The 24,349-nt window shown below is 36.7% G+C and overlaps 1 protein-coding gene across 1 annotated transcript; it reads left to right on the top strand.

Moving 5' to 3' along the window:
* The first annotated feature begins 22,223 nt into the window (after positions 1-22,223).
* Positions 22,224-23,938, top strand: LOC131641222 (uncharacterized). Its single transcript, XM_058911524.1, has 3 exons — positions 22,224-22,409; positions 22,518-22,644; positions 23,689-23,938. Exons 1-3 carry the CDS (start codon positions 22,324-22,326, stop codon positions 23,857-23,859), a joined length of 384 nt encoding a protein of 127 aa, XP_058767507.1. The 5' UTR covers positions 22,224-22,323; the 3' UTR covers positions 23,860-23,938.
* Positions 23,939-24,349: the final 411 nt, after the last annotated feature.

Genomic DNA, 24,349 nt, shown 5'->3' with positions numbered 1-24,349 from the left:
GAGCGACATAGACTTCTTCATTTATATAGCCATTTAGAAAGGCACTCTTAACATCCAGTTGGAATAGTTTGAAGTCTTTAGTCTTTAGAACAAGCATAAGCAAGTAAGAGACGAATAGCTTCGAGACGTGCTACAGGAGCGTATGTCTCTTCATAATCAATACCTTCCTCTTGATTATAACCTTGGGCAACTAATCTAGCTTTGTTTCTAGTAATAACGCCGTTTTCATCAAGTTTGTTACGAAAAACCCATCTAGTGCCTATTACTTGATGATCTCCCGGATGAGGGACTAAGTCCCAAACATCATTCCGTTTAAATTGGTTTAATTCTTCTTGCATGGCCATTAGCCAATGCTCATCAAGTAATGCATCCTTAGCGTTTTTCGGCTCAACTTGTGAAACAAAAGCAAAATGATGACAGAAGTTACTTATCTTTGAGCGTGTTGTAACGCCCCTTGATATGTCTCCTATTATATTGTCAATTGGATGGTCTTTCACGTTTCTCCAGGCCTTGGGAAGTTCTTCATTGTTTGAGATGCTTTCTTTTTCATTTTCATTGTGAGACTCATCTTTCTCTCTCTCAGCATCTTTCTTTACAATACTTTCATCCTCATCTTCCTTATCCTTGACAATGTCTTCAGTGGATGGAACTGCACCATTAAATGAAAGACCTTTCTCGACATATTTTGCATAAGATTCATCAAAAGACACGTGTACTGACTCTTCTACTATAAGTAATCTCTTATTATATATCAGATATGCTTTGCTAGATTGTGAGTAACCAAGGAATATGCCCTCATCAGCTTTAGCATGTAGATGTTGTTTACTCTTAAGCCCTTAAACATAATGTCTCTTTTCTTAGTATGTTCTATTGTGCAGCCAGAATTTGTAAACATTACTTTAAAATCTTTGTCACACAATTGACTTATACTTAAAAGATTATGTTTAAGACCTTCTACTAGCAGCACATCAGTTATAGTAGTGGTAGAAGGGTTACCTACACTTCCTTTACCAAGTATGGCTCCCCGATTGTTATCTCCATAGGTGACATACCCCTTTTTCTTTGCTTGAAACTCAACGAAAAGAGATAGGTCTCCAGTCATGTGTCTTGAACATCCGCTATCAAGGAACCACAACCTTTCGGCAATGTCAAGACACTTTTCCTGCAAGATTAATTTAAAGAGGGAGGTCCCCAATTTTCATTGGGTCCTTGGTAGTGAGTACACAATTTGTTGCACTTAGGCAACCATTGAAATACTCCTTTAGGAACTAAAATTCTCCTAAATTTGCATTTTTCAATGGTATGTCCCTTTTTACAACAATAATGACAGGTAATATGATGAGAATATGGAGTTTTGCTAGTTGATACTTTTGGTACAAAAGTGTATTTACTATATAAAGGAGTATACGATCTTTTGCCTTTGTCGGAATGTTTTGCTCCATTTTTCTTTAGATATTTGTTGTATCTTCGCACAAACAGTCCCATTTCCTCATCATCGGAGTCTTCGTCATCACTTGTGTCACTATCCTTTGGCTCTCGTTTTGAGGTCTTGGAGCTCGAAGCTTTTAGAGCTATTGACTTCTTCTCTACCTCTTTCTCCATGTTCTTTTCTTTCTTTGTCCTTTTCTCATGCATGTCAAGGCATTTAAGGTGTTGTTCATGTTCCTCTAGTTTACCAAATAGAGTTGTGATGTCTAAAGTGTTTAGATCATTTGCTTCCTTTATTGCTGTAACTTTGGGTTGCCATTCCCTGTTCAGACATCTTAAGATTTTGTTAGTAGCAACTGCATTGGAAACAGGTCTATCAAGAGAATTTAACCGATTTTTCAGATGAACGAATCTCTTCTGCATGTTTTCGATGGATTCACCATCTTCCATGTGAAAGAGTTCGAACTCTTGAGTTAACGTATTGATCCTAGCTAGTTTGACATCATCCGTTCCCTCGTGGGCAACTTGCAATGTGTCCCACATAGCTTTAGCTGATCTACAATGGGAAACGCGATAGTATTCATCAACTCCTAGAGCTGAGATTAGAATGTTTCTCGCTTTCCAATCGTATGCATATCTCTTTTCATCTTCAGCATTCCAAGTATCTTCTGGTTTTGGAACAACTGCACCAGCTGCATTTGTCATGGTGATCTGAAATGGACCATTGACAATAGCTGTCCAGATGTTCCTATCAATTGCATTGATATGGACACACATACAATCCTTCCAATAGCCGTAGTTTTCGCCGTTGAAAACTGGAGCTCTATTATGAGCCCCTTTAGGTCCGGAAGCCATCTTTCCAATAAGTGTTTCACGTAGCACGGAATAAACCAGGCTCTGATACCACTTGTTAGACGCTGGCCTTAGGATCTAGAGGGGGGGTGAATAGATCGTTCTCAGTTTTACGGATTTAAACGACTTTTCAGCGGAAGTGATTCTGAATCGACTTGCGTCTATTCCGAACCACTATCGAAACGATTATATATGTGTTTAAAAAACCAGTCAAAGACTTGAGGTAAATGATAAGAGTATATGTTGCAGAATCAAAGCGTTTCTCTTATTGAAAATCAGATTAACTTTTTGTATGATGGACATTGCAATGCAGTAAGAGTGATAGAAACAAATATACAAACACTTGGTGATAATGATCAAATTGAAGGTAATTCAATGTGTGGTGGATTGTGATGTTTATGTAAGTTCTTAATTCACAATCTTAACACTCGAATCGTTGATCAATTTGCTATTATAACCAAATATGAACAGAATGTAAATGAAAAAGTAAAAGCGACAAGAACACGATATTTGTTTAGGCAGTTCGTCGATCGTCCTTGCTACGACTACGTCTGCCCCCAATTCCAAACTGAAATTGGGTAATCTTTCATTAATGTTGAAAGTAGTATATACAAAGAAGATAACAAAGCGATAAACGATAAACCAATTATGTCGATCCTTTGAATCTTCTTCCCCCTTAATCTTGAACAAGATCAAGGTTATCCAAGAGCTTCACTTCGATTCCCTTCTGCAGTGCCTTGATTCCTTGAACTCCCCGTTCCTCAATCGTTACACTCAGCCGAATCCTCAATGAACGCCTCTTGATAAAAACCCCCAAGAACCACCCTTCGTGGAGGACAAAACCCGCAGATTTTATTCACCAACAAACCCCACAAACCTTCACCCACTAGGAATCTTCAATTCCGTTCCATGGACGTTATCGAACTCATCACTAACCCGCAACGCAAGAATGATTATGTGTAATTGTGTTGGAGATGATGAAGAACGAAGATGAGAAGCGTTTGTGTATCTTTCAGTCGTTGGTGTTATCTTGAATAATTACCCTTGGACAATATATATGATTGCATAATAGTTGGAACCAAGAAAAACTGATTTTTGGACTTTCTTGATCAGTTAGGTCAACCTCTTGTAGGGGTTAGGTCGACCTAGCAGTGCTTGCTGAAGTTTGCTCCCAGTTAGGTCGACCTGTTGAAGGAGTAGGTCGACCAGAATCCTCTTCTGATGCGTTCTGGGAGCATTTTCTCAGATTAGGTCGACCTAGTTGTTATGTAGGTCGACCTAGCAGACTGATATGAAGATTTCTTCATTTTACGTCGACCTAAATGGTCTGTGAGTCGACCTAGCAGCAGTATATGGCTTTTTCTTCATTTTAGGTCGACCTGGGTTGACAGTAGGTCGACCTAACTGCTGATTTTCTGCATTTTTCTTGTTCAGCTTGTGTTGAGTCGACCTTTATGCATAGTAGATTGTGTTGTGCTTTCATGAGTGATTAAATGCTTTGCTTTTCCGATTCCTCCTTGTTGTTTGGATGCTCATTTGAGTTTGCCATAAATCAAAAACATCTTAGAGTGTAATCTTGTATTCACAGAACTCATGTGCGATGCGAGTGACTATGCGGTTGGTGCGGTCTTAGGCCAAAGGAAGAACAAACAATTCCATGCTATACATTATGCGAGCAAAGTTTTAAATGAGGCACAGATTAACTATGCCACTACCGAAAAAGAATTGCTCGCAATTGTATTTGCATTGGAAAAGTTTCGCTCTTACCTCATTGGTTCTAAAGTGGTGTGTTATACTGATCATGCCGCAATCAAATATCTTCTCACCAAGCCTGATTCAAAAAAGAGGCTTATTCGGTGGATTCTTTTGCTTCAAGAATTTGATCTTGAAGTGAAAGATAAGAAAGGTACAGAAAATTTGATTGCGGATCATTTGTCTCGGTTAGTGAATACCGAGGTGACAAACAATGAAAAAGAAGTGAGGGAAGAATTCCCCGATGAAAAACTGTACATGGTACAAGAAGTTAGACCCTGATTCGCAGATATGGCTAATCACAAAGCATCTGGCTGGATACCGGAGGATCTAACTTGGAATCAAAGAAAAAAGTTTTTAAACGATGCTAATTTTTATGTGTGGGATGATCCTCACTTGTTTAAGTTGAGTAGTGACAATCTTTTGAGAAGATGTGTCGCGGATGAGGAGACAAAAAGCATTTTGTGGCATTGCCACAATTCGCCGTATGGTGGTCATTTTAATGGTTTACGTACGGCCACAAAAGTCCTTCAATCGGGATTTTGGTGGCCTACTTTGTTCAAAGATGCTTACCACCATGTTGCCTCATGCGACAATTGTCAACGAACTGGTGGAATAGGGAAAAGAGAGGAAATGCCCCTCCAAAGTATTGTAGAAGTAGAAGTATTTGATTGTTGGGGCATTGATTTTGTTGGACCCTTCCCTTCCTCTATGTCAAATGAATACATCTTGGTAGCTGTGGATTACGTGTCTAAGTGGGTGGAAGCGATTGCTTCACCCAAAGCGGATGGTAAGACCGTGATAAAATTTTTGAAGAAAAATATATTTTCGCGGTTTGGCACGCCAAGAGTGTTAATTAGTGATGGTGGATCTCATTTCTGTAATGCCCCGCTTGAAAAAGTGTTGGAGCAATATGGAGTAAAGCACAAGGTGGCTACTCCATATCATCCACAAACTAATGGGCAAGTTGAGAGGACCAATAGTGAAATTAAGAGAATTCTTGAGAAAACTGTGTCTAGCTCTAGGAAGGATTGGTCATTGAAGCTTGATGAAACCTTGTGGGCATATCGGACCGCTTTCAAAGCACCGATCGGTCTTACACCATTCCAAATGGTGTATGGTAAAAGTTGTCACCTTCCCGTAGAACTGGAGCATAAGGCATATTGGGCCTTGAAGCTTTTGAATTTTGACCACAAGTTGTGTGGAGAGAGAAGAAAAATCCAATTAAATGAGTTGGAAGAGATGAGATTGCATGCCTATAAGTCTAATTCAATTTACAAGGAAAAGACCAAATTCTATCATGATAGTAAGATTCGAATTAAGGACTTTAAGGTAGGGCAATTAGTTTTACTCTTCAATTCCCGGTTAAGACTTTTTCCGGGAAAGTTGAAGTCTAAATGGTCCGGACCGTTTTTGGTCAAAGAGGTTAGAAGCCATGGGGCTATTGTGATAGAGGACCAAAAATCAAAGCAAGAATGGGTAGTTAATGGTCAGAGGTTGAAGGTTTATCGAGGAAGCGATTTTAATCGTGAAACTTGTGTTTTATCGTTTGGTGATCCTTGATTGCCTTTGACCGTCGAGCTGACCGACGTTAAACAAAGCGCTTATTGGGAGGCACCCCAATTTGTAAATATTCAGCTTGTTTTATGTGTTTTTTACCGCTTATGTTTTTTGCGTTCTGGTCGAGCCAAAATCAGTCTACCGGTAAAGTTTCACATGCTGGTAGAAAGAAAAATTTTTCTGTGTTCTGTCAGGGGCGCTTAGCGCGCTATAGCCCGCTTAGCGCGCTTTTGAAAATTTGGAACCCCAAGTTCCAGAGAGTTGCGCGCTTAGCGCGCTTCACAGCCCGCTTAGCGCGGGTCAGTTTTCAAAAAAAAAAAAAATTTTAATTTTTGGGCCCTCTGTTTCTGACCCGGCCCAGAACGAGAGTGAGGGGGAGAAGTTAGGGTTGTGAGTCCCCTTGCCTCATTTTACTCTTTTCCTTCTCAAATCTTTCTCCTCTTTCTCCTTTGCTTGTCTTGTGCTTTTATTTCCAGTTTACCAAGGTTATCTCCTTCAATTTCTCAAGGTAAGCATCTTCTTCTTCTCCATTTTAGTTTTATTCTCCCTATTGTATAGTTTTTAATTTTTGATTTTAGGAATATATGATGTGGTTAGGGTTTTGTATATTGAAAACATAGTATAGAACATGTTTCCTGTGCCTTATATTGTGTTTAAACTGAATTTGGGTGCTGTTGAAGCATGGAGGAAACCCTGGTTCGCAGGGACTTTTTTTTCTGCAAATCGCAGAGCCCGCTTAGCGCGGTAGGCGCGCTTAGCGCGGTCTGGGGATTTCAGAAAAATCCCCTCTTCTGCCTGTTTTTGTTTGATGCAGGGGGAGTGTTCTATTGCTTTGATTCTGATTGTAGCTGTTTATTTTTGTTATGTATTTTGTTAACATATTTGTTTTTGTGTTGCTATTTCCTTAATCATTTCAGATGGGACCGAAATTCCTAGGCTCTAAGAAAAGAAAGACCGGAACCGAAGGTGGCAGTTCTTCTCAAGCACCTAGGGCTATTCCGTTTAATCAGAACCGATTTAAGAGTCATGTCCAAGAGGAGAGGTATAAGAAGCTAGAGGTTAGGACATGGTGGCCTGAGCGTATTGTGAGAATCAATCCTGAGGGAACCTATGGGTGGTGTCATAACACCATTGAGGAGTATGGTTGGCTTAAACTTTGTGAGCCTGCACCTAAGTTTCATTTGGAGATTGTAAGAGAGTTCTATGCTAATGCCGTTCCAAATGAAGAATTTCCGGTTGAAGGTGTTCCCTTTGAGTTCAAAACTTGGGTGCGTGGTAAGGAAATTGATTTTTCTCGTCAGACTATCCGTGAGTTTCTTGGAACTCAATTACCTTTTGAGGATGGTGAGCTGTGTGGGTATCATGTGCAATTAGCAAGGGGTAATTTTGATTGGGAGCATCTGAGGGAGGTCTTGTGTTCGGTTGGGCAGTCTTATGATCTTAATCCTTCACAACAGCCCCAGAAATTCTCTAGGAAGTCGTTGTCTACTAATGCTCAGATTCTCATGTCTGTGGTCCTTCATAATTTAAGGCCTAGGAGTCACACTTCCTCTTTACTTGCTGAGTCTGCTGCACTGGTTGCTCGTATGATTGAGCATGAGCCGATTGATATTACTCGCATTATTGCGAATGAGCTGAAGAGGGTTGCTTTAAGTGGAACTCGGCATGGTGATCGTGCTCCCTGCAAGCTGATTTTTCCTGGTTTGATCATGAATCTGTGCAAGAAAGCAAGAGTGCAGATTCCTTCTGAGGGGCTTGTGTCTATTGACACTTTTATTGATGACATTTTTATTGAGCGTTATTGTTTATCCAGGTTGACTGTTGTTCCTGTTGCTGCTGCTCGCCCTGCTCGCCGCCGTAGTAATCCTGATAGAGAGGAGAACTTGGCATTTCATATGGCGCATCAGAGAGCATTCATGTTTTTGCATGATTCTATGTCTCAGGTGAGGTTGCAGATGATGGAGCCCCATGTGGCTCATCCGTGGAGTTCTCGCCAAGACTTGGTGGATTATGCTGATTGGCCTGAGGTCAGTCCATTTCCTGAGGAGGAGGAAGGTGGCGAGGATGAGAATGTGGAAGAAAATCAGGATGAGGATGAGTAGTTTTATATTAGTATGTTTAGTGCTAGTTTTTTTTTATTTTGACATTAGCCTTGTTATGTTTTGTTCCATCCTTTTATAGGATGAGGTATTTTGAACCTTAGGCATTGCTATGCCTTTTTGGATATTGTGACACCTTTTGGTGTTTGTTTTAAATTATTAAGTTTTTAGTTTAATTGCTTTATATTTTTATATACTATTGCAATTGTGTTTTAAATTTTTGTTTGTTGTTCTTGTGAAAGTGCTTCCCGGATGAAGCAAGCTTTTACACCCAATTGGGGCGGTGATGATATAATGTGAAATTAGTACGTACAAGGTACATTTTTATCGTTTCTTTAATATACCATGAATTAGATACTTGTAATTGTACAAATTAGATGTCATATTTTCTTTAGCAAATATAGTTCAATATTGAATCATTTTAGTTCTAAAGCTAGTGTGAGGAGCCTTTCCGTTGTACATTTATATAGTATTTTGTGATTACCAACAATGTGCGTTTAACTCGTGTTTATTATGTTTAATCTTGCGTTTTTATTTTAATTGTGTAAAGCATGAAAGTGATCAAAGCATTTTGTTTCGCATTTCGAGTATAACTTCTCTACCATATATAACCTACCCGGTGAGTGTGTGAGCATTTGATAACCACTTTGAGCCTTTTTGCCAAGATTCAATCGGTATCATTTCCTTGTTTATATTTGCCGATTTTTGATCTGAATCTTGATGACTTTCTTTTAACCTTGAAGAGTACCATGAAGTGTGGTTAGGAATGATTCCTTTTCGCCTTAGAATAGAGAGCATTCGTGATTATGTGGTGGTAATATTCAAGTTGGGGAGAATAAAAATTTTTGGTGGTATTGGTGATGAGAAGAAAATAAGTGATTGCTCGAGAGAGAAAGAGAAAAAAAAAAAGAAAAAAAAAAAAAGAAAGAAAGAAAAGAGCTTTGTATATAGCTAGTTTCCTTTAAATTAAAAAGATGAACTCTTGAGCAATAAAATTGTGTGATCGGTTGATAAGGATGTGTGGATATAATCTTGATTTGAATGCTCTCTTAGGAATTGACCCTTTCGTTTCAATGGCCTTGAGAAATAACACTTCCTTGTTAACCAAGCCAAGATACAACCCTAAAGACTTTGTGATTCTTGCTTTTACGCTTTTTATATAAATGTTGTGTAGATGAATGCATAATTAATTCTGGATGTTGGCGACATTGTTGTGTGAGTGTTAGGTCCTCAATTTTGTCTCTTACTAGAGAAGTGTGTAGGTTGTGATTCAATTTTGAACTTATTTTGTTTTAGGAACTGTTTACATCAAAGGTGTATTTAGTATTAGTATCTCAATCATGGTATTATTTTAGCAAGGGTGGAATGTTACTTGTATACTTATGGAATTTGAACCACCCAATTGTTTTTGTCTTAGCTTGTGATTTCTTGGTTGTATTTGTTTTGTTTGAGGACAAACAAAGGTTTAAGTTGGGGAGAGTTGTTAGTTACCAATTTGTGTAAATATCTTAGGTAATTTTTGGCAACTTTCAAGTCTTTTTGTGGTTAATAGTAGTATTTTATTATCATTTGGTATATATATTTATTCTTATATTTATATTATTGTTGAATAGTTCTTATCTTTGCAATCTATGTTGGATTTTGTAGTTTTTATAGATAATTGGAAGCTTGGACCATGGAAAAAACACTTTGAAGATGTTCCAAGACCAAAGCCAAAGATTGCTGAAAAGAGGTAGCGCGCTAAGCGAGGTTGAGCCCGCTAAGCGCGCTTTTGAAGAGAAGAAGGAAGTTCTGGCAGAGAGTTCCGCGCTAAGCGAGGTCTGAAGCCCGCTTAGCGCGGTTGGGCGGTTTAAGCAATTTTTGATAGCGCGCTTAGCGGGCTGCACCGCGCTAAGCGCGGTCTGCGAAACTTTGTTTATTTGTTTATGGGCCAGATCATTTTATAAGAGATGTAGAGATATTTTAGAGGAAAAGAAGAGCATAATACACTGTAGCAAACATAGAGTTGAAGATTGGAAGCCTTGATCGTCGATTAATCGCCTTTGATGCTTGTTGATCTTCATCCTTTCCTTCTTGTGCAAGCTACCATTCTCATGGATAGCTAAATCCCTTTTGTATCAAGATAAGATGTAATCTTCCTAGCCTTTTGTATGTTTTTCTTGTGAATATATGTGTATGAACAAGTGATGATCAATATAGATGGTTTAGTTTGTTTATTAAAGCTTTTTCTTTGGTATAAATGTTTGAGACATCAATGTTTGTATCTAGACCTAACTCATCATCTTTCAAACTATAAGTTGCAGACATGGATTTAGAGTTTGATGTTTACTAAGTATCGGTTTTAAAACGTTATTTGTATTGTTTAAACGGTGGAGAAATCGTCGGTTAAACAATACGGTAAATCTAGCTATATCGTTGCGGACACGGACGATATAGGTGTCGATACGTAATTATATTGATCGTTAGCAAGTTCATAAGCATATATTTATAAGGAAACATACAAACTTAGGTCGATGAAATCGAATCTTGATGCATTTTCTTTAACTTAGAACCTTCATTAATTTAATCTTTGCTACTAAAGAGATTGAATGACCTTTTGCAAACCTAAAACTAAAGTAACATTAACTCAAGACAAAATAGGCTATAGAACGGCGGTGATATCGCAATAATCCCTGTGGATACGATATAAACGAAAAGTACACCACAATACTCTTTCAACAATGAGGGAAAACCATCATGGAAGAAATTATCAATTGATCAAAGAGATTCTTTCTTTGACTTATTTCAGGTAATCTAAATATTGCCTAAACATATCTTGGTTGGTGCATTTGTATTAGACTTCTGGATATTAGTTTGAGTCAATTAGGAAGGTTGGAAAAAATGAAAACCAATTGATATTTATTCACCAATGCCTCAGACAGAACCTGAACCACAATGTGTAATGAAACATCCCACAAAAGAATGTTCTAGAATTAGTTGTTGATGACCCCATCCACCATAAACGGCACCTCTTCCGTTAATCCTTTCTGCAAACCCTTCAGGTAATGCTTCTTCTATAGTTACAAAACCAAAAGGTGGTTTCAAAGCTGCAAAAAATGGCATACCAGTTAACTCAAGACCAAGCATTACTTCTTGAAATTTATTTGGCCTTAAAACACATTCACTTCCAAAACAATAATAAACAACTGAATCTGTTTTGAATCCGCCAAGCCAAGTAGACTAATTTTCATCCAAAGTAGAATTTGAGTTTTGAAATATAACAGGTCCTGAAGTAAGAACCAGTTTATTAAACTGGTTCTGCATGTACTCAAGAAAAGGTCCTTCAATTTCTCTACAAGTTCTTTATCCTAATGCATCAACTTCATTCATATAAAGTTTTATAGATGAATTAGGGTAACCAGAAGGTGGTTCCATGAGATCAAATTCGGTTAAATTTTGCAAGTTTTGAAAAAGATATCATAATATTAGTTATAAAGAGTGATTCATACGATTTTAGGGGATGAAGTTTTCATGTATGTTTTTGTGTCCCTTGGAATATTTTTCATCGAATGAGAAAAAGATTAATCTCTTATTCAAAGCTAGTATAATTGTTGGTACAATTAGTACTCTTATTGTAAGCTAGTAGTCATGTTCTATGTATATGATACAATTTTGAACAATGCATCCTTAACAACATGCCACAATATAAATTTCACATTCTTTGCTGAAATAATTTATCCTTAACAATATATTAGTTAATCCAAACATTTTTATGCATTTCATCATATGATACAATTCCATTTTACTTTGTTGTTTATATTTGAAGGATGTATAACATGGTTTTTTTAATACAGAAAAAGTTTACATGGCAACCAGAACACAAGGTTACGGTGCGACGTAACTTTGAAATAAGAGGTGCCGCTAAGATGTTTCAGCTACTACAAGATGTTTGCAAAGACTTTAAGTACAGACCGGGTTGGATGGGAGATGATTTATATTTTTTTCTTTTTGACTTGGTTGTAATTTGGATTTTTTTATCTTATTAACTTGGTTGACAAATGATTAATAATAGCTTGATTTTTTGAGTCAATTTTAGTAATGTGACTATGTAAGTACTTGTTACCAACTTTTTGTTATAGGAATTTTAATGTCTTATTTTAATTGAAAACATTTTGAATTATAATTTTATTTTATATTATAGTTATTTTAATATATAATTTATATTGTTAAAAATATTGGCGTAAATCTTCTTAAGACATCGCTTTATGATAAAAGCGTTGGTGTAAGGCATCATTAAACAACGTTTTTTAATAAAAGCATTGACTTAAATGCTTTTTAGACAAAAGATGAAAAACACATGTGCATAGTAATACATAGAGTTGAAGTTTAAACATGTTACATATCAATAAACTTACAGATATCACTTCTTTTGACGTAAAGGTAATATTTTGTAATATTAACTTTATATTAGTTCTCCTATATCTCTAGCATACTGTAAGTTGAATGTTGTGATACATAAGAAATGACTTTAGTGAATCTAAAATTTAACGTTGGTTATATTTGAAGAAAAAATCTGAATGTGATGGCAATCTATCATTATATTTTTAGTAATTAAATTTGTTGTCTTAAATAGTTTTTAACTTAATGCATTTCCATTTAGAAGGTTGTAGTAAAGATTCAGAATACTTGAGGAAAATATCAAATAATATTAAAGCCATCAAAACCTGACAAATTTCATAGAAACAGAATGAAAAATGCATATTTTTGTTCAAATAATTTTAGGGTTTCAAAATATCATTTTGTCACGATTTTATAGTTTTCAACAATCATATCTGTCAAGTTTTGGTGAATTAGATGTCATAGATGAGAAAGAGATGTTCTCATTTATTTTTTTCAAAAAATATTATTATTAATTAAATTCAAAGGTTTTTATTTAATGTTCCATTGATGATAAATGTTAATTCGACCATCTGTCTAGAAGCCTCATAAGTTTAATGATACTTTTGTTTTTAAATAGGAAACTGTTTAAAAACTCTGAAGGGAATTCAATTAATTTAATTTAATAAAATGCATATTTCTTAGAAGTTTCTATAAGACATTTTAACTAATAGTCATGGTACAGCAATCATAATTCAGATTCAAGTTACCAAGAAAGAATATTAGTTGAGGCTAGTTTCATCGGTGAATACTAAATATAGTAGCTTCGTATAATTCGTGATGAAATATATAAATTCTATGCTTTACTCGAATTTCATTATTCTAATAAACTTTCTCTTGAAGTTTTATGTTGAGTTATGTATTCAAATAATTATTAAGAGTGGTTTTGGAAAAATGTTCAAACACATGAGTTTAAAAGTTTATGAAGTTTTCGATATCTGATGATCAGGAAGCTTATTAACATCAACAACTCAACTTGAACATTTCCACTGATTTTTCGTGTCACATCATCAAATTAATACATACAACTTTATATTTACAAAAACTACAAGAAGCTGGTGATATGCAAGAAGACATTGAGGTTGCAACACCTCTAGAAATACTCGATTTACCTGCGAAATTTACTGCGGAAAATTTTCCACAAGTATTTCTCGAATTTTCCTGGGAATTTACTAAATAAAATACATTTTTCTGCAGATCAAGAATTGGCAGAAAAATCCGCAGAAATACCAGCGGATTTTGCTGCGGAATATAAATTTCAAACAAAAAACCAAACTATTATACAAAATCCGCAGGTAGTTTCGCAGGAAAGTTTCCTGTGGACTTTTCTGCAGATACCTATTATATTAAAACCAAACTATAATACAAACTCCGCAGGTAATTCCGCAGGAAAGTTTTCTGTGGATTTTGCTACAGATTAAACATATTTAAATGTTTTCATTAAATAATAGTAATTTTTGTTTAAATTTTTTTTAAAAATTAATCATTATTTTTTCTATTTTATTAGTTATTTTTATGGTGATTTTATTTAGTTTAATTATCAATGTGTATTTTAGTAGATTTTTAGTTTTAATTTCAATTTTAGTTTTTAATGAAACAAAAGGTATGAAAATTTGTATTTATATTTATGTAATTCTTCAATTTGTTGTAGTTTAAGGAAGTATAAATTATAGTTTAAAAAATATATGATAAAAATTGAACTGTAATAAGTATCATTTAAGTTTTGGAAGCAAAAATCGAACTCCCAACCTAACACATTTTAAACCCATGATTCTACCACTAAAACATTATCCTTAATTGTTATTTCTCTAAAACAAAATTTATATATACTCTTAGATTGTTTTACTTTATTGAATAATAAAACAAAATCAATTGAAATTAACTTGAACGTAAAACAAAAGGCGCGATTGTACAGAAAACCTAGAAACGCTCCACCGATTGAAAATTCACAACCACCGATAGAAGATTCACAACCACAGAAAACCTAGATTCACAACCATGGATTGAAGATTCACAACCACCAATTGAAGATTCACATCCACAGAAGTTATTCTCGTCGTTCTTCTGAGTACGTAGACGACGGTGATTCTCTCCGTTCTTCTCGCACGCTCTATTAATTGAACTTTTGTTGTTTCGACATGACTGTTGTAAAAATATCTTGCACACATTGTTAGGAAACAGGAGAGACCCATTAGAAAGAAGACCCAATCAGTATGGCTAAAGGATTTTCATTTAACTTAAGAGTAATTTAAGTAGTTTATTTTATTTGGGTTGTTTTGTTATTTCAATTAAGTGGCCCATGGCCCATTTAGCTATCTTTACCCTAGCTATATATTGTAATCTCTCATGGAGGCAGAATTAGAAAGAAAGTTGTTTTATCATTTTTATCTCTTATGCATTTTAGATCTAGTGTTACCTAGTGTAGTCTATCATTGGTGCTCTCATCTAGAACTCATGGCTCCTCCCAAACCTACCCAACCTTCTCCTCAAGAAATTATTGAACAAGCTGTCCAAACATCTCATCTTCATCTAGACAATGCTATGCTTCAAACTCAGCAACAAATGGATGAAAGATTTGATAAAGTGCAGTCAGAGCTGGCTCAAACAAAGCAGCAGCTTGGGCAGATTCACACACAAATGGAGAATGAAAGGCAGGTGGATGATTCTCGTTTTGAATCGCTAATGGCAGCGATGAAACAGATGTTCACGCAAAAAGAACAGCAACAACTAGCCGCTGCAGCTGCTGGTGTTCACTCCCCTGCAGAATCTTCAGGTATTAACCAACACCCATCTACTATTTCTGCAGCTACAGTACCTATCCCCCAAATTCTGACCCCAGCCACTACACCTTTACGACAAACAGCCACACAACCTACCCCCACTGCCCTCCACGCTCCAAATACTCCACCAGATCCGCCTTCCTTTCAAAACCCTAACCCTCACCAATCACCTTTCACCCAGCCCAACCCCTACCCACCCCATCATAATATTCATTTCACCCAGCCCAATCCCTACCCACCCATTCCTACTATGGCCCCTTTACCACCATTTCGAACTCCGAAATTAGAGTTAGCTATGTTTGATGGGTCTAACCCATTAGAATGGCTATTTCAAGCCGATCAATTTTTCCTCTTTTACAATTTACCACCAGAAAGCAGATTGTCTTTAATGTCCTTTTATATGAAGAGTGATGCTTTAGGTTGGTTTAAGTGGATGTTTCAAAATCAATTATTAACCGATTGGTTTTCATTCAAAAGAGCCCTAGAGTTACGATTTGGCCCTTCCACGTATGCTAATCACCAAGCTGAACTATTTAAATTAAAACAAGAAGGGACCGTTATGCAATACCAAACACAATTTGAGAAGCTAGGAAACCAAGTCATTGGATTACCTCCGGATGCTATTTTAGATTGTTTTATTTCTGGATTAAACCTTGAGATTCGCAGCGAAATGGCCATTCACCGCCCCACTACTATTTCCCAAGCTATTGGGCTTGCCAAACTTATTGAATCTAAACTTAAGGAGACAAAGCCCAAATTTTCTAGACCTTTCAGCCCATACACCCAAAAACATAACACCACCACAAACACTCAGCCAACTTCTGCCCATGGTACTCTTCAAACTAAACTTCTATCCACACCTCCGGGCCCTAAATTACCCATCAAAAAACTGTCCCAAGCCCAAATCCAGGAACGTCGTGCCCAAGGACTTTGTTTTAATTGTGATGAAAAATTTGTCGTTGGGCATAAATGCGCTACTAGCAGATTTCTAATTTTGCTAGCGGAAGACGAGGTATTAGATACTGAAGTTGAAACTGATTGTGAGAATTCTGAACAAACTCAAGAACTGATGGATACTTACTTTCAACTCTCCCCACAAGCATTAACGGGACAGTTTTCACCCCAAACACTGAAATTTAAAGGCCAAATTGGGGGACTGCCAGTCATGGTATTGATTGATACCGGCAGTACACATAATATTTTACAACCTCGGATTGCTCACCACCTTCATCTCGCTGCAACACCAATCACTCAATTTTCTATCATGGTGGGCAATGGATCTCACTTAGAATGTGAAGGAATATGCCACAACGTCCCCTTAACCCTAAACAATGACTCATTCACTCTTCCCTTTTATTTATTGCCAATTGAGGGAGCTGATGTTGTACTTGGGATGGCATGGCTTCGCACATTAGGCCCAATCCAAGCTGATTTCTCCATTCCATCTATTACTTTCACACACAAAGAAAAACAAATCACTCTTAAGGGTGATCCAAAAACTCATCCTATTCACACTTCATTTCACCAACTACGCCAACTTATCCACACCGATTCTATCGCATCACTCCATCTCATGATTATGAACCCTCTTCCTACTTCCTCTACCCCAACCGACCCTCAACTCAATCCCTTGAACAAATTCAGTTCAACCTTCCATCCCCAAGTCCTTGAAATTCTAAAATCCTATGAAACCATTTTTCAAAACCCAAAAGGCCTCCCCCCTTGCAGACCTCACGATCACCACATCACTCTTTTACCAAATACCCCACCCATCAATGTGAAGCCTTATCGTTACCCACACTCACAAAAAGATGCCATGACAATCCTAATTCAAGAAATGTTACAAGATGGGACTATTATACCTAGCAGCAGCCCTTTTTCTTCACCAGTCCTCTTAGTAAAAAAAAAAGATGGAACTTGGCGTTTTTGCGTTGATTACAGAGCCCTCAATGCAGTAACTATTAAAGACCGATTTCCCATTCCCACCATAGATGAGTTGTTAGATGAACTGAGTTCTGCCACTATTTTCACCAAGATAGACTTACGCTCTGGTTATCATCAGATCCGACTTGCATCAGAAGATACGCATAAGACAGCTTTCCGGACATTTGACGGGCATTATGAATTCCTTGTCATGCCATTCGGACTGACTAATGCCCCGTCGACATTCCAATCAGCTATGAATGACCTACTTAGACCTCATTTACGAAAATTTGTTTTAGTTTTCTTTGATGACATTCTCATTTTTAGTCCTAATTTCACAGAGCATTTAATTCACTTGCAGGTTGTGTTGGATTTATTAAAATCTAATTCTTTCTATGCCAAACTCTCTAAGTGTGTTTTTGCAGCTGATCAAATTGACTACTTAGGGCATGTCATATCAGCAGGTGGTGTTGCACCTGATCCTGAAAAGGTGAAGGCAATTTTGGATTGGCCTCCCCCACGATCACTCACGACACTCCGCGGATTTTTGGGCCTCACCGGTTTCTATAGACGCTTTGTTCGAAATTACGCCACACTCGCCGCTCCTCTCACCGATTTGTTACGTTCTACTAAGTTTCAATGGAGTACAGAGGCTAGTTTAGCCTTTACAGAATTAAAGCACAAGATGACCGACATGCCGGTTCTTGCCTTGCCTAATTTTACTAAAACTTTCATTGTCGAAACAGATGCTTCTGGAGTTGCAATTGGAGCTGTGTTGTCCCAAGACGGTCACCCCATCGCCTTCTTCAGCAAAAAAATGTGCCCAAGGATGCAAGCCGCGTCTGTTTACGTGCGAGAGATGTATGCTGTCACAGAAGCAGTAAAAAAATGGCGTCAATACCTTATCGGTCAACATTTTCATATTCACACAGATCAAAAGAGTCTCCGCAATTTGTTACTACAGAAGATACAAACCCCAGAACAGCAAAAATGGACCTCTAAATTACAGGGCTTTAATTTTGAAATTTTTTACAAACCTGGTCGTTCTAATCTTGTTGCAGATGCGTTAAGTAGGCAGTTTCCAGCTGACGAATCTTTGCTTTTAACTCTTTCTTCAACCGTCCCAGATATCCTCAGCAAGCTCTAGCATTTTTATGCAAATACAACAGAGGGTCAGCATACTATCACACAACATATTCAAGCAGACAAGGACACTAACTCCTTCAGGTTCAAAAAGGGATTACTTTTATACAGGGACAAAATATTTATACCTGATGTTCTTGGATTCCGGCCATCCATCCTCCACGAATTTCACAACACACCATCAGCAGGCCACTCGGGTGTGAAAGCTACTGTTGCTCGCATCTCTAACTCTTTTGCGTGGCCGGGACTCTATCGGGACATGAAGAACTTTGTGAAGCACTGCTCTACCTGCCAACATAACAAATATCTTACTCAGAAAAAAAAGGGACTTTTGCAACCTCTACCAATTCCTATGCGAGTGTGGGAAGATCTTACCATGGACTTCATTACACATCTCCCTAATTCCTTCGGTCACACAGTGATTTGGGTGATCTGCGACCGACTCACAAAGTTCGTGCATTTCCTGGCATTACCAACAAGCTTCACTGCTAAGTCCCTTGCTTCTCGCTTCATGGTAGAAATCTTTCGTCTGCATGGAGCCCCCAAATCAATCATTTCGGACAGAGATCCGCTCTTTCTCAGCAGTTTTTGGAGAGAGTTCTTCAAGGCCCAGGGGACTACACTAAAGTATAGCACTTCTTATCACCCCGAAACTGACGGCCAAACGGAAGTAGTAAACAGATCGGTGGAGACATACCTTAGATGCTTTGTCAGTGACCATCCGCGGCTTTGGTACAGATTTCTTCATCTTGCTGAGTTCTGGTACAATACTTCCTTCCACTCCGCTACGAACATGTCTCCATTCAAAGCTCTCTACGGAAGAGACCCTCCCAACGTTACTGACTTCCTCACCAACTCGTCACACTTAGACCCTCTTGGTACTTGCCTGCAACAACACACAGAGGTTTTGGTCACCCTTAAAAAAAATTTGCAAAAAAGCAGACTTGCAATGGAAAAACAGGCTAATCAGAAACGGATCGCTTACACCTTTCAACCCAACGATCTGGTGCTCCTCAAACTTCAGCCATATCGTCAAAACACTGTAAAAAGGAGAACTTCTGAAAAATTAGCAAAACGTTTTTTTGGGCCTTTCAGGGTTATTAAACGTATAGGGGAAGTGGCTTATATGTTAGACTTACCGTCCTCTTCGCGCATCCACCCAGTTGTGCATGTTGCCCTTCTACGGCCTTACTTTGGAAAGGAACCACAAGTTGATTTCCAGCCCCTCCCTGTCGGCAATCTCATTGATTTTCTGGAGCCTGTTCTTGAAGGGTCGGATCCGCTCTCTCCAGCATCTGACAAAGAAACACACATTAGTCAAACGGTAAAGACCATGGATCTACAGCAAGCTAACGAAGTTCCAACACTTACTCCAACTGTGACCGGTGTGGAAGTACTTCGTCCGTCTCAGCTTGAAGCTCATGGACCAAAGTTTTCACAGAGACAAGTAAGAGATAAAGTCTATAGGAGCTTGGAAATATCAGAAGGAAGGAATGAGAGAGCTGAAGTTTCTAGGAACTTAAAGAAAAAAGAAGAAAACACACTTCGTGAATATAACAACTCTGTTGATTTGAAAGTACCAAATGAAGTCCCATGTGATAATGTACTTTCACGCAAGTTTGCTGTCCCCACAGCATCACGTGCCCCACAAGTGGAAGCTGCGGTCCACTCGTCTATAGCCACGCGTCCCATGCGTGCTTCTTCTTTTGTTGTTTCCCAACGGCTCCTTGATGAAAAGTCTTTGGATTCCCCTTCCAATGCATTACAGCCTGTAAAGCAATTACTTTCCTCACATGCTGGCACACTGCCCAAGAACTCCTCTTCTGTTGCCAGCCCCTCCATATCCCCAGATGCAAGCTGGCGTATTCCACTTGTTTCTTCAGGCAAACACAATTTTCCCATGGAGCCCACATTGTCCGATCCAGCCCATTCAAGAGTTAGCTGCGGCCCAGTTCTCCCATTGCCTATTCAGCCTTCTTCACCTATGAACCTTGAGGACAAGGTTCTTAATGGGCCAATGAGTATTGTTAGGAAACAGGAGAGACCCATTAGAAAGAAGACCCAATCAGTATGGCTAAAGGATTTTCATTTAACTTAAGAGTAATTTAAGTAGTTTATTTTATTTGGGTTGTTTTGTTATTTCAATTAAGTGGCCCATGGCCCATTTAGCTATCTTTACCCTAGCTATATATTGTAATCTCTCATGGAGGCAGAATTAGAAAGAAAGTTGTTTTATCATTTTTATCTCTTATGCATTTTAGATCTAGTGTTACCTAGTGTAGTCTATCACACATAGTGTTTTATAAAAGCTCTCAACCAAGTCCTTTCTTTTTCTTTTGACACTGGATTTTTGTGTTGTTGTTATTATTTGTTGAAGGTGATGGTTGTTAGTTAACAGTAGTTTGTTTTGTTTGAAAAAAGAGAAAACTCATGTGAGGAAGGTGATGGTATGAGATATGGTTTATGTGAGTATTGGTGTGGGGGCTGTGTTCAAAGTAGAGGAGAAGTGATTTGTGTTGAACAACAACTGCAAGTTGTTTTTCACAATTTCAATTGCCTTCACCGGGTTTTTTTTTTGGTTAGTTTTTGTGTGTGAAAATAGGTGTCAGAAGGGCTTTGGTTAGTCTTAAATATCCTAAGAAACATGAAGGATATTTATCTGCCGGTGCCAGAATGTTTTTGTTTCTAACAAATGATTCACCTCAATGCTTATTATTTTGTCATGTCTTCTGACAGGGATATATTCGATACTCCGCATTTGAACCGCGTCGTTGGATTGCTCCTGGACAAGACTCTATACATACTGCTGCTTGTTAATTTAGAGGTATCTCATGATCTTTCATATTGTTATATAATATTTTGTATCATCATAATATTTTGACATTTGTTGCTCCATGTATATTTCTTGTCCAAATAAGAAAATATTGGTTCCTATATATTACAGTGACCAATAATATGACTGTCTTTCTAGAGTAATTGTAAACAAGGGGTGGTCACTGTGCTTTGGCATTATGTACCAAAAATGATTCATGACAAGTCTTCTATGTTTTGTGCTTTTGTCTTCATATTAGAAGCCATTTTTTTCTTGTTCATTGGTGGACTTGGTTTTAAATGGATTGACTTTTACGGAAGTTTGTTTTGTTAAATTGATTACTTGCTACTTCATTTAGAAAAAAAAAAGTAAGGCTTTTTCATTTTCTATAGGTGTTTTTGAAGCTAGAAAAAACATAAACTAATTTCAACTTATGTTAAGAATGGTGAATTGAAGTAGAAACAAATGGCTGCAGATTTAATAATTGTTAGTGCTTGTTAGCATCTCAAAACGTTGCTAGCATTCTCAGCAAATAATTTTGTGAGCTTTAATAGAGCGTTTAAACAATAGTGTTTCGATATAAAGCTAGAAGTAAAAACGTTACTAGCATACGCTTATGGTAGTTTTTGTCGGGTCATATTAGTTGCAAACTCAAAAAAGGAATATTGATCATCTATTATGAGTGGTAATATTGATTTTCTATGTTATGGTTTTATTCATATAGTTGTGTTCTTTGCTGTCTTTAAATCTTCAATGATTTTCTTGTTGGCTGGAAACTAACAAGATATATTTTAGGCCAGTATTTTCTTTTTACTTTAACTAGTGGTTCCACTTTGTAACTATCTTTTATTTTTGTGTTATTCTTATCTTACACTCTTATGAGTTATCATTTAAGTGGGGGCTCCAAGTGATTAACAAAAGATGCTTCTATTGACTTTATATACATGTAGTGTTTTTCATATGTCCATTCCTCAGTTTCTCTAATTCCCTGTGATTTTATCAAACCATAATATATAAAGTTAGTTGTTAATGAATATTAGAAAATAAATTGTTATGGGTTTTGATTTGATTTTGCAGTTGGTTGATCTCATCTCAAGTCATCTGAGTTGTTTTCTGCAAAGCATAATTCATCTCTGGTTGGACCTAATCTTGTTGTTCAAAGGCTCACTTCACCACTTCGTACAAAAAATCGGTATTCCATTTGTGCCTTATATTTACAACTAGTGAATCAGCAGTTAAAATAAAACCAAATTGTTGGAAATATATAGCCAGATTGTTGATAAATTGTTGGAAATATATAAGCCAAATTGTTGATAAATTGTTGGAACTGAAATTCTTACAGTTACAGTAGCACGTAGTTAAACAATTTCAGCTTCACGAAATCTGTATTGAAATGTATAAAAAATATTTGTCTTGGATAATTTTTGTTTAGTATTATAAAAGAATTGGTAGCATCTCTATTTTTAAGGCTTTCAGTTGCAAAGTGAAATTTGAACAAATTGTTGTTCAAAGTGACTTGAACAAGAAGTTATATTCTCGACCCATCCCTTCTCAAATTATGGTCATTGAAGCCCCATCTTCATCTAGCCATGTTAGTGGAGACACCGTTGGAACTAAAATCCTAATACTTCCCGAAGGTGACTGGTGAGTCTCTTACTCGCATATAATAGTTAATAAAGGTACTTTATTTTGTATTAACATTACTTTCACCACTTAAAGTCAATATTTGTGCTTAAAATGTCTCTTTTTCAGGTTTTACCATCACAAATTGGTAGTTGCAGAAATTGCCCACATCATACGCACACATTTGAATGAGGGAAAACCATCATGGAAGAAATTATCAATTGATCAAAGAGATTCTTTCTTTGACTTATTTCAGGTAATCTAAATATTGCCTAAACATATCTTGGTTGGTGCATTTGTATTAGACTTTTGGCTATTAGTTTGAGTCAATTAGGAAGGTTAGAAAAAATGAAAACCAATTGACATTTATTCACCAATACCTCAGACAGAACCTGAACCACAATGTGTAATGAAACATCCCACAGAAGAATGTTCTAGAATTAGTTGTTGATGATCCCATCCACCATAAACGGCACCTCTTCCGTTAATCCTTTCTGCAAACCCTTCAGATAATGCTTCTTTTATAGTTACAAAACCAAAAGGTGGTTTCAAAGCTGCAAAAAATGGCATACCAGTTAACTCAAGACCAAGCATAACTTCTTAATATTGATTTGGCCTTAAAACACATTCACTTCCAAAACAATAATAAACAACTGAATCTGTTTTGAATCCGCCAAGCCAAGTAGACCAATTTTTATCCAAAGTAGAATTTGAGTTTTGAAATATAACAGTTCCTGAAGTAAGAACTGGTTTATTAAACTGGTTCTGCATGTACTCAAGAAAAGGTCCTTCAATTTCTCTACAAGTTCTTTATCCCAATGCATCAACTTCATTCATATAAAGTTTTATAGATGAATTAGGGTAACCAGAAGGTGGTTCCATGAGATCAAATTCGGTTAAATTTTGCGAATTTTGAAAAAGATATCATAATACTAGTTATAAAGAGTGATTCATATAATTTTAGGAGATGAAGTTTTCATGTATGTTTTTGTGTCCCTTGGAAGATTTTTCATCCAATGAGCAAAAGATTAATCTCTTATTCAAGCTAGTATAATTGTTGTTACAATTAGTACTCTTATTGTAAGCTAGTAGTCATGTTTTGTGTATATGATACAATTTTGAACAATGCATCCTTAACAACATGCCACAATATAAATTTCACATTCTTTGCTGAAATAATCTATCATTAACAATATATTAGTTAATCCAAACATTTTTATGCATTTCATCATATGATACAATTCCATTTTACTTTGTTGTGTATATTTGAAGGATGTATAACATGGTTTTTTTAATACAGAAAAAGTTTACATGGCCACCAGAACACAATGTTACGGTGCGACGTAACTTTGAAAGAAGAGGTGCCGCTAAGATGTCTCAGCTACTACAAGATGTTCGCAAAGACTTGGAGTACAGACCGGGTTGGATGGGAGATGATTTGTACTTTTTTTTCTTTTTGACTTGGTTGTAATTTGGATTTTTTATCTTATTAACTTGGTTGACAAATGATTAGTAATAGCTTGATTTTTTGAGTCAATTTTAGTAATGTGACTATGTAAGTATTTGTTACCAATTTTGTAGTAATGAGACTATATAAGTACTTGTTACCAACTTTTTGTTATAAGAATTTGAATGTCTTATTTTAATTGAAAACATTTTGAATTATAATTTTAATTTATATTATAGTTATTTTAACATATAATTTATAATGATTCAAAAGTTTATTAAAATAAAAAATTAATAAATTTGAGATAGAAATTACCTGTGGATTTTCCTGCGGATTCAAAATTTGTTGCGGATTTACCTGCGGAATTTGCTGCGGATTTAGCTACGGAATTTCCTGTTGAAAATAATACCCACGAAGGTTCTAGCTAGGAACAAAAAACCGCAGGAAAATCCGCATGTAACGTGTTTCCTGCGAAAATTGAGCTAAAATCCGCAAGTAAATCTGCAGGAAATTC

The sequence above is a fragment of the Vicia villosa genome, unplaced genomic scaffold (assembly GCF_029867415.1).
Source record: "Vicia villosa cultivar HV-30 ecotype Madison, WI unplaced genomic scaffold, Vvil1.0 ctg.003584F_1_1, whole genome shotgun sequence".
Classification (NCBI taxonomy): Eukaryota; Viridiplantae; Streptophyta; class Magnoliopsida; order Fabales; family Fabaceae; genus Vicia; species Vicia villosa.
Note: the sequence above shows the minus strand (reverse complement) of the source record. Positions and strands in the feature narration are given on the sequence as shown.

Coding starts and splice junctions, on each gene's coding strand:
- LOC131641222 (XM_058911524.1), top strand. CDS start 22,324: ATGGTCATTGAAGCCCCATCTTCATCTAGCCATGTTAGTGGAGACACC. Junction 22,410..22,517: donor ATACTTCCCGAAGGTGACTG/GTGAGTCTCTTA, acceptor TCTCTTTTTCAG/GTTTTACCATCACAAATTGG. Junction 22,645..23,688: donor CTTTCTTTGACTTATTTCAG/GTAATCTAAATA, acceptor TTTTTAATACAG/AAAAAGTTTACATGGCCACC.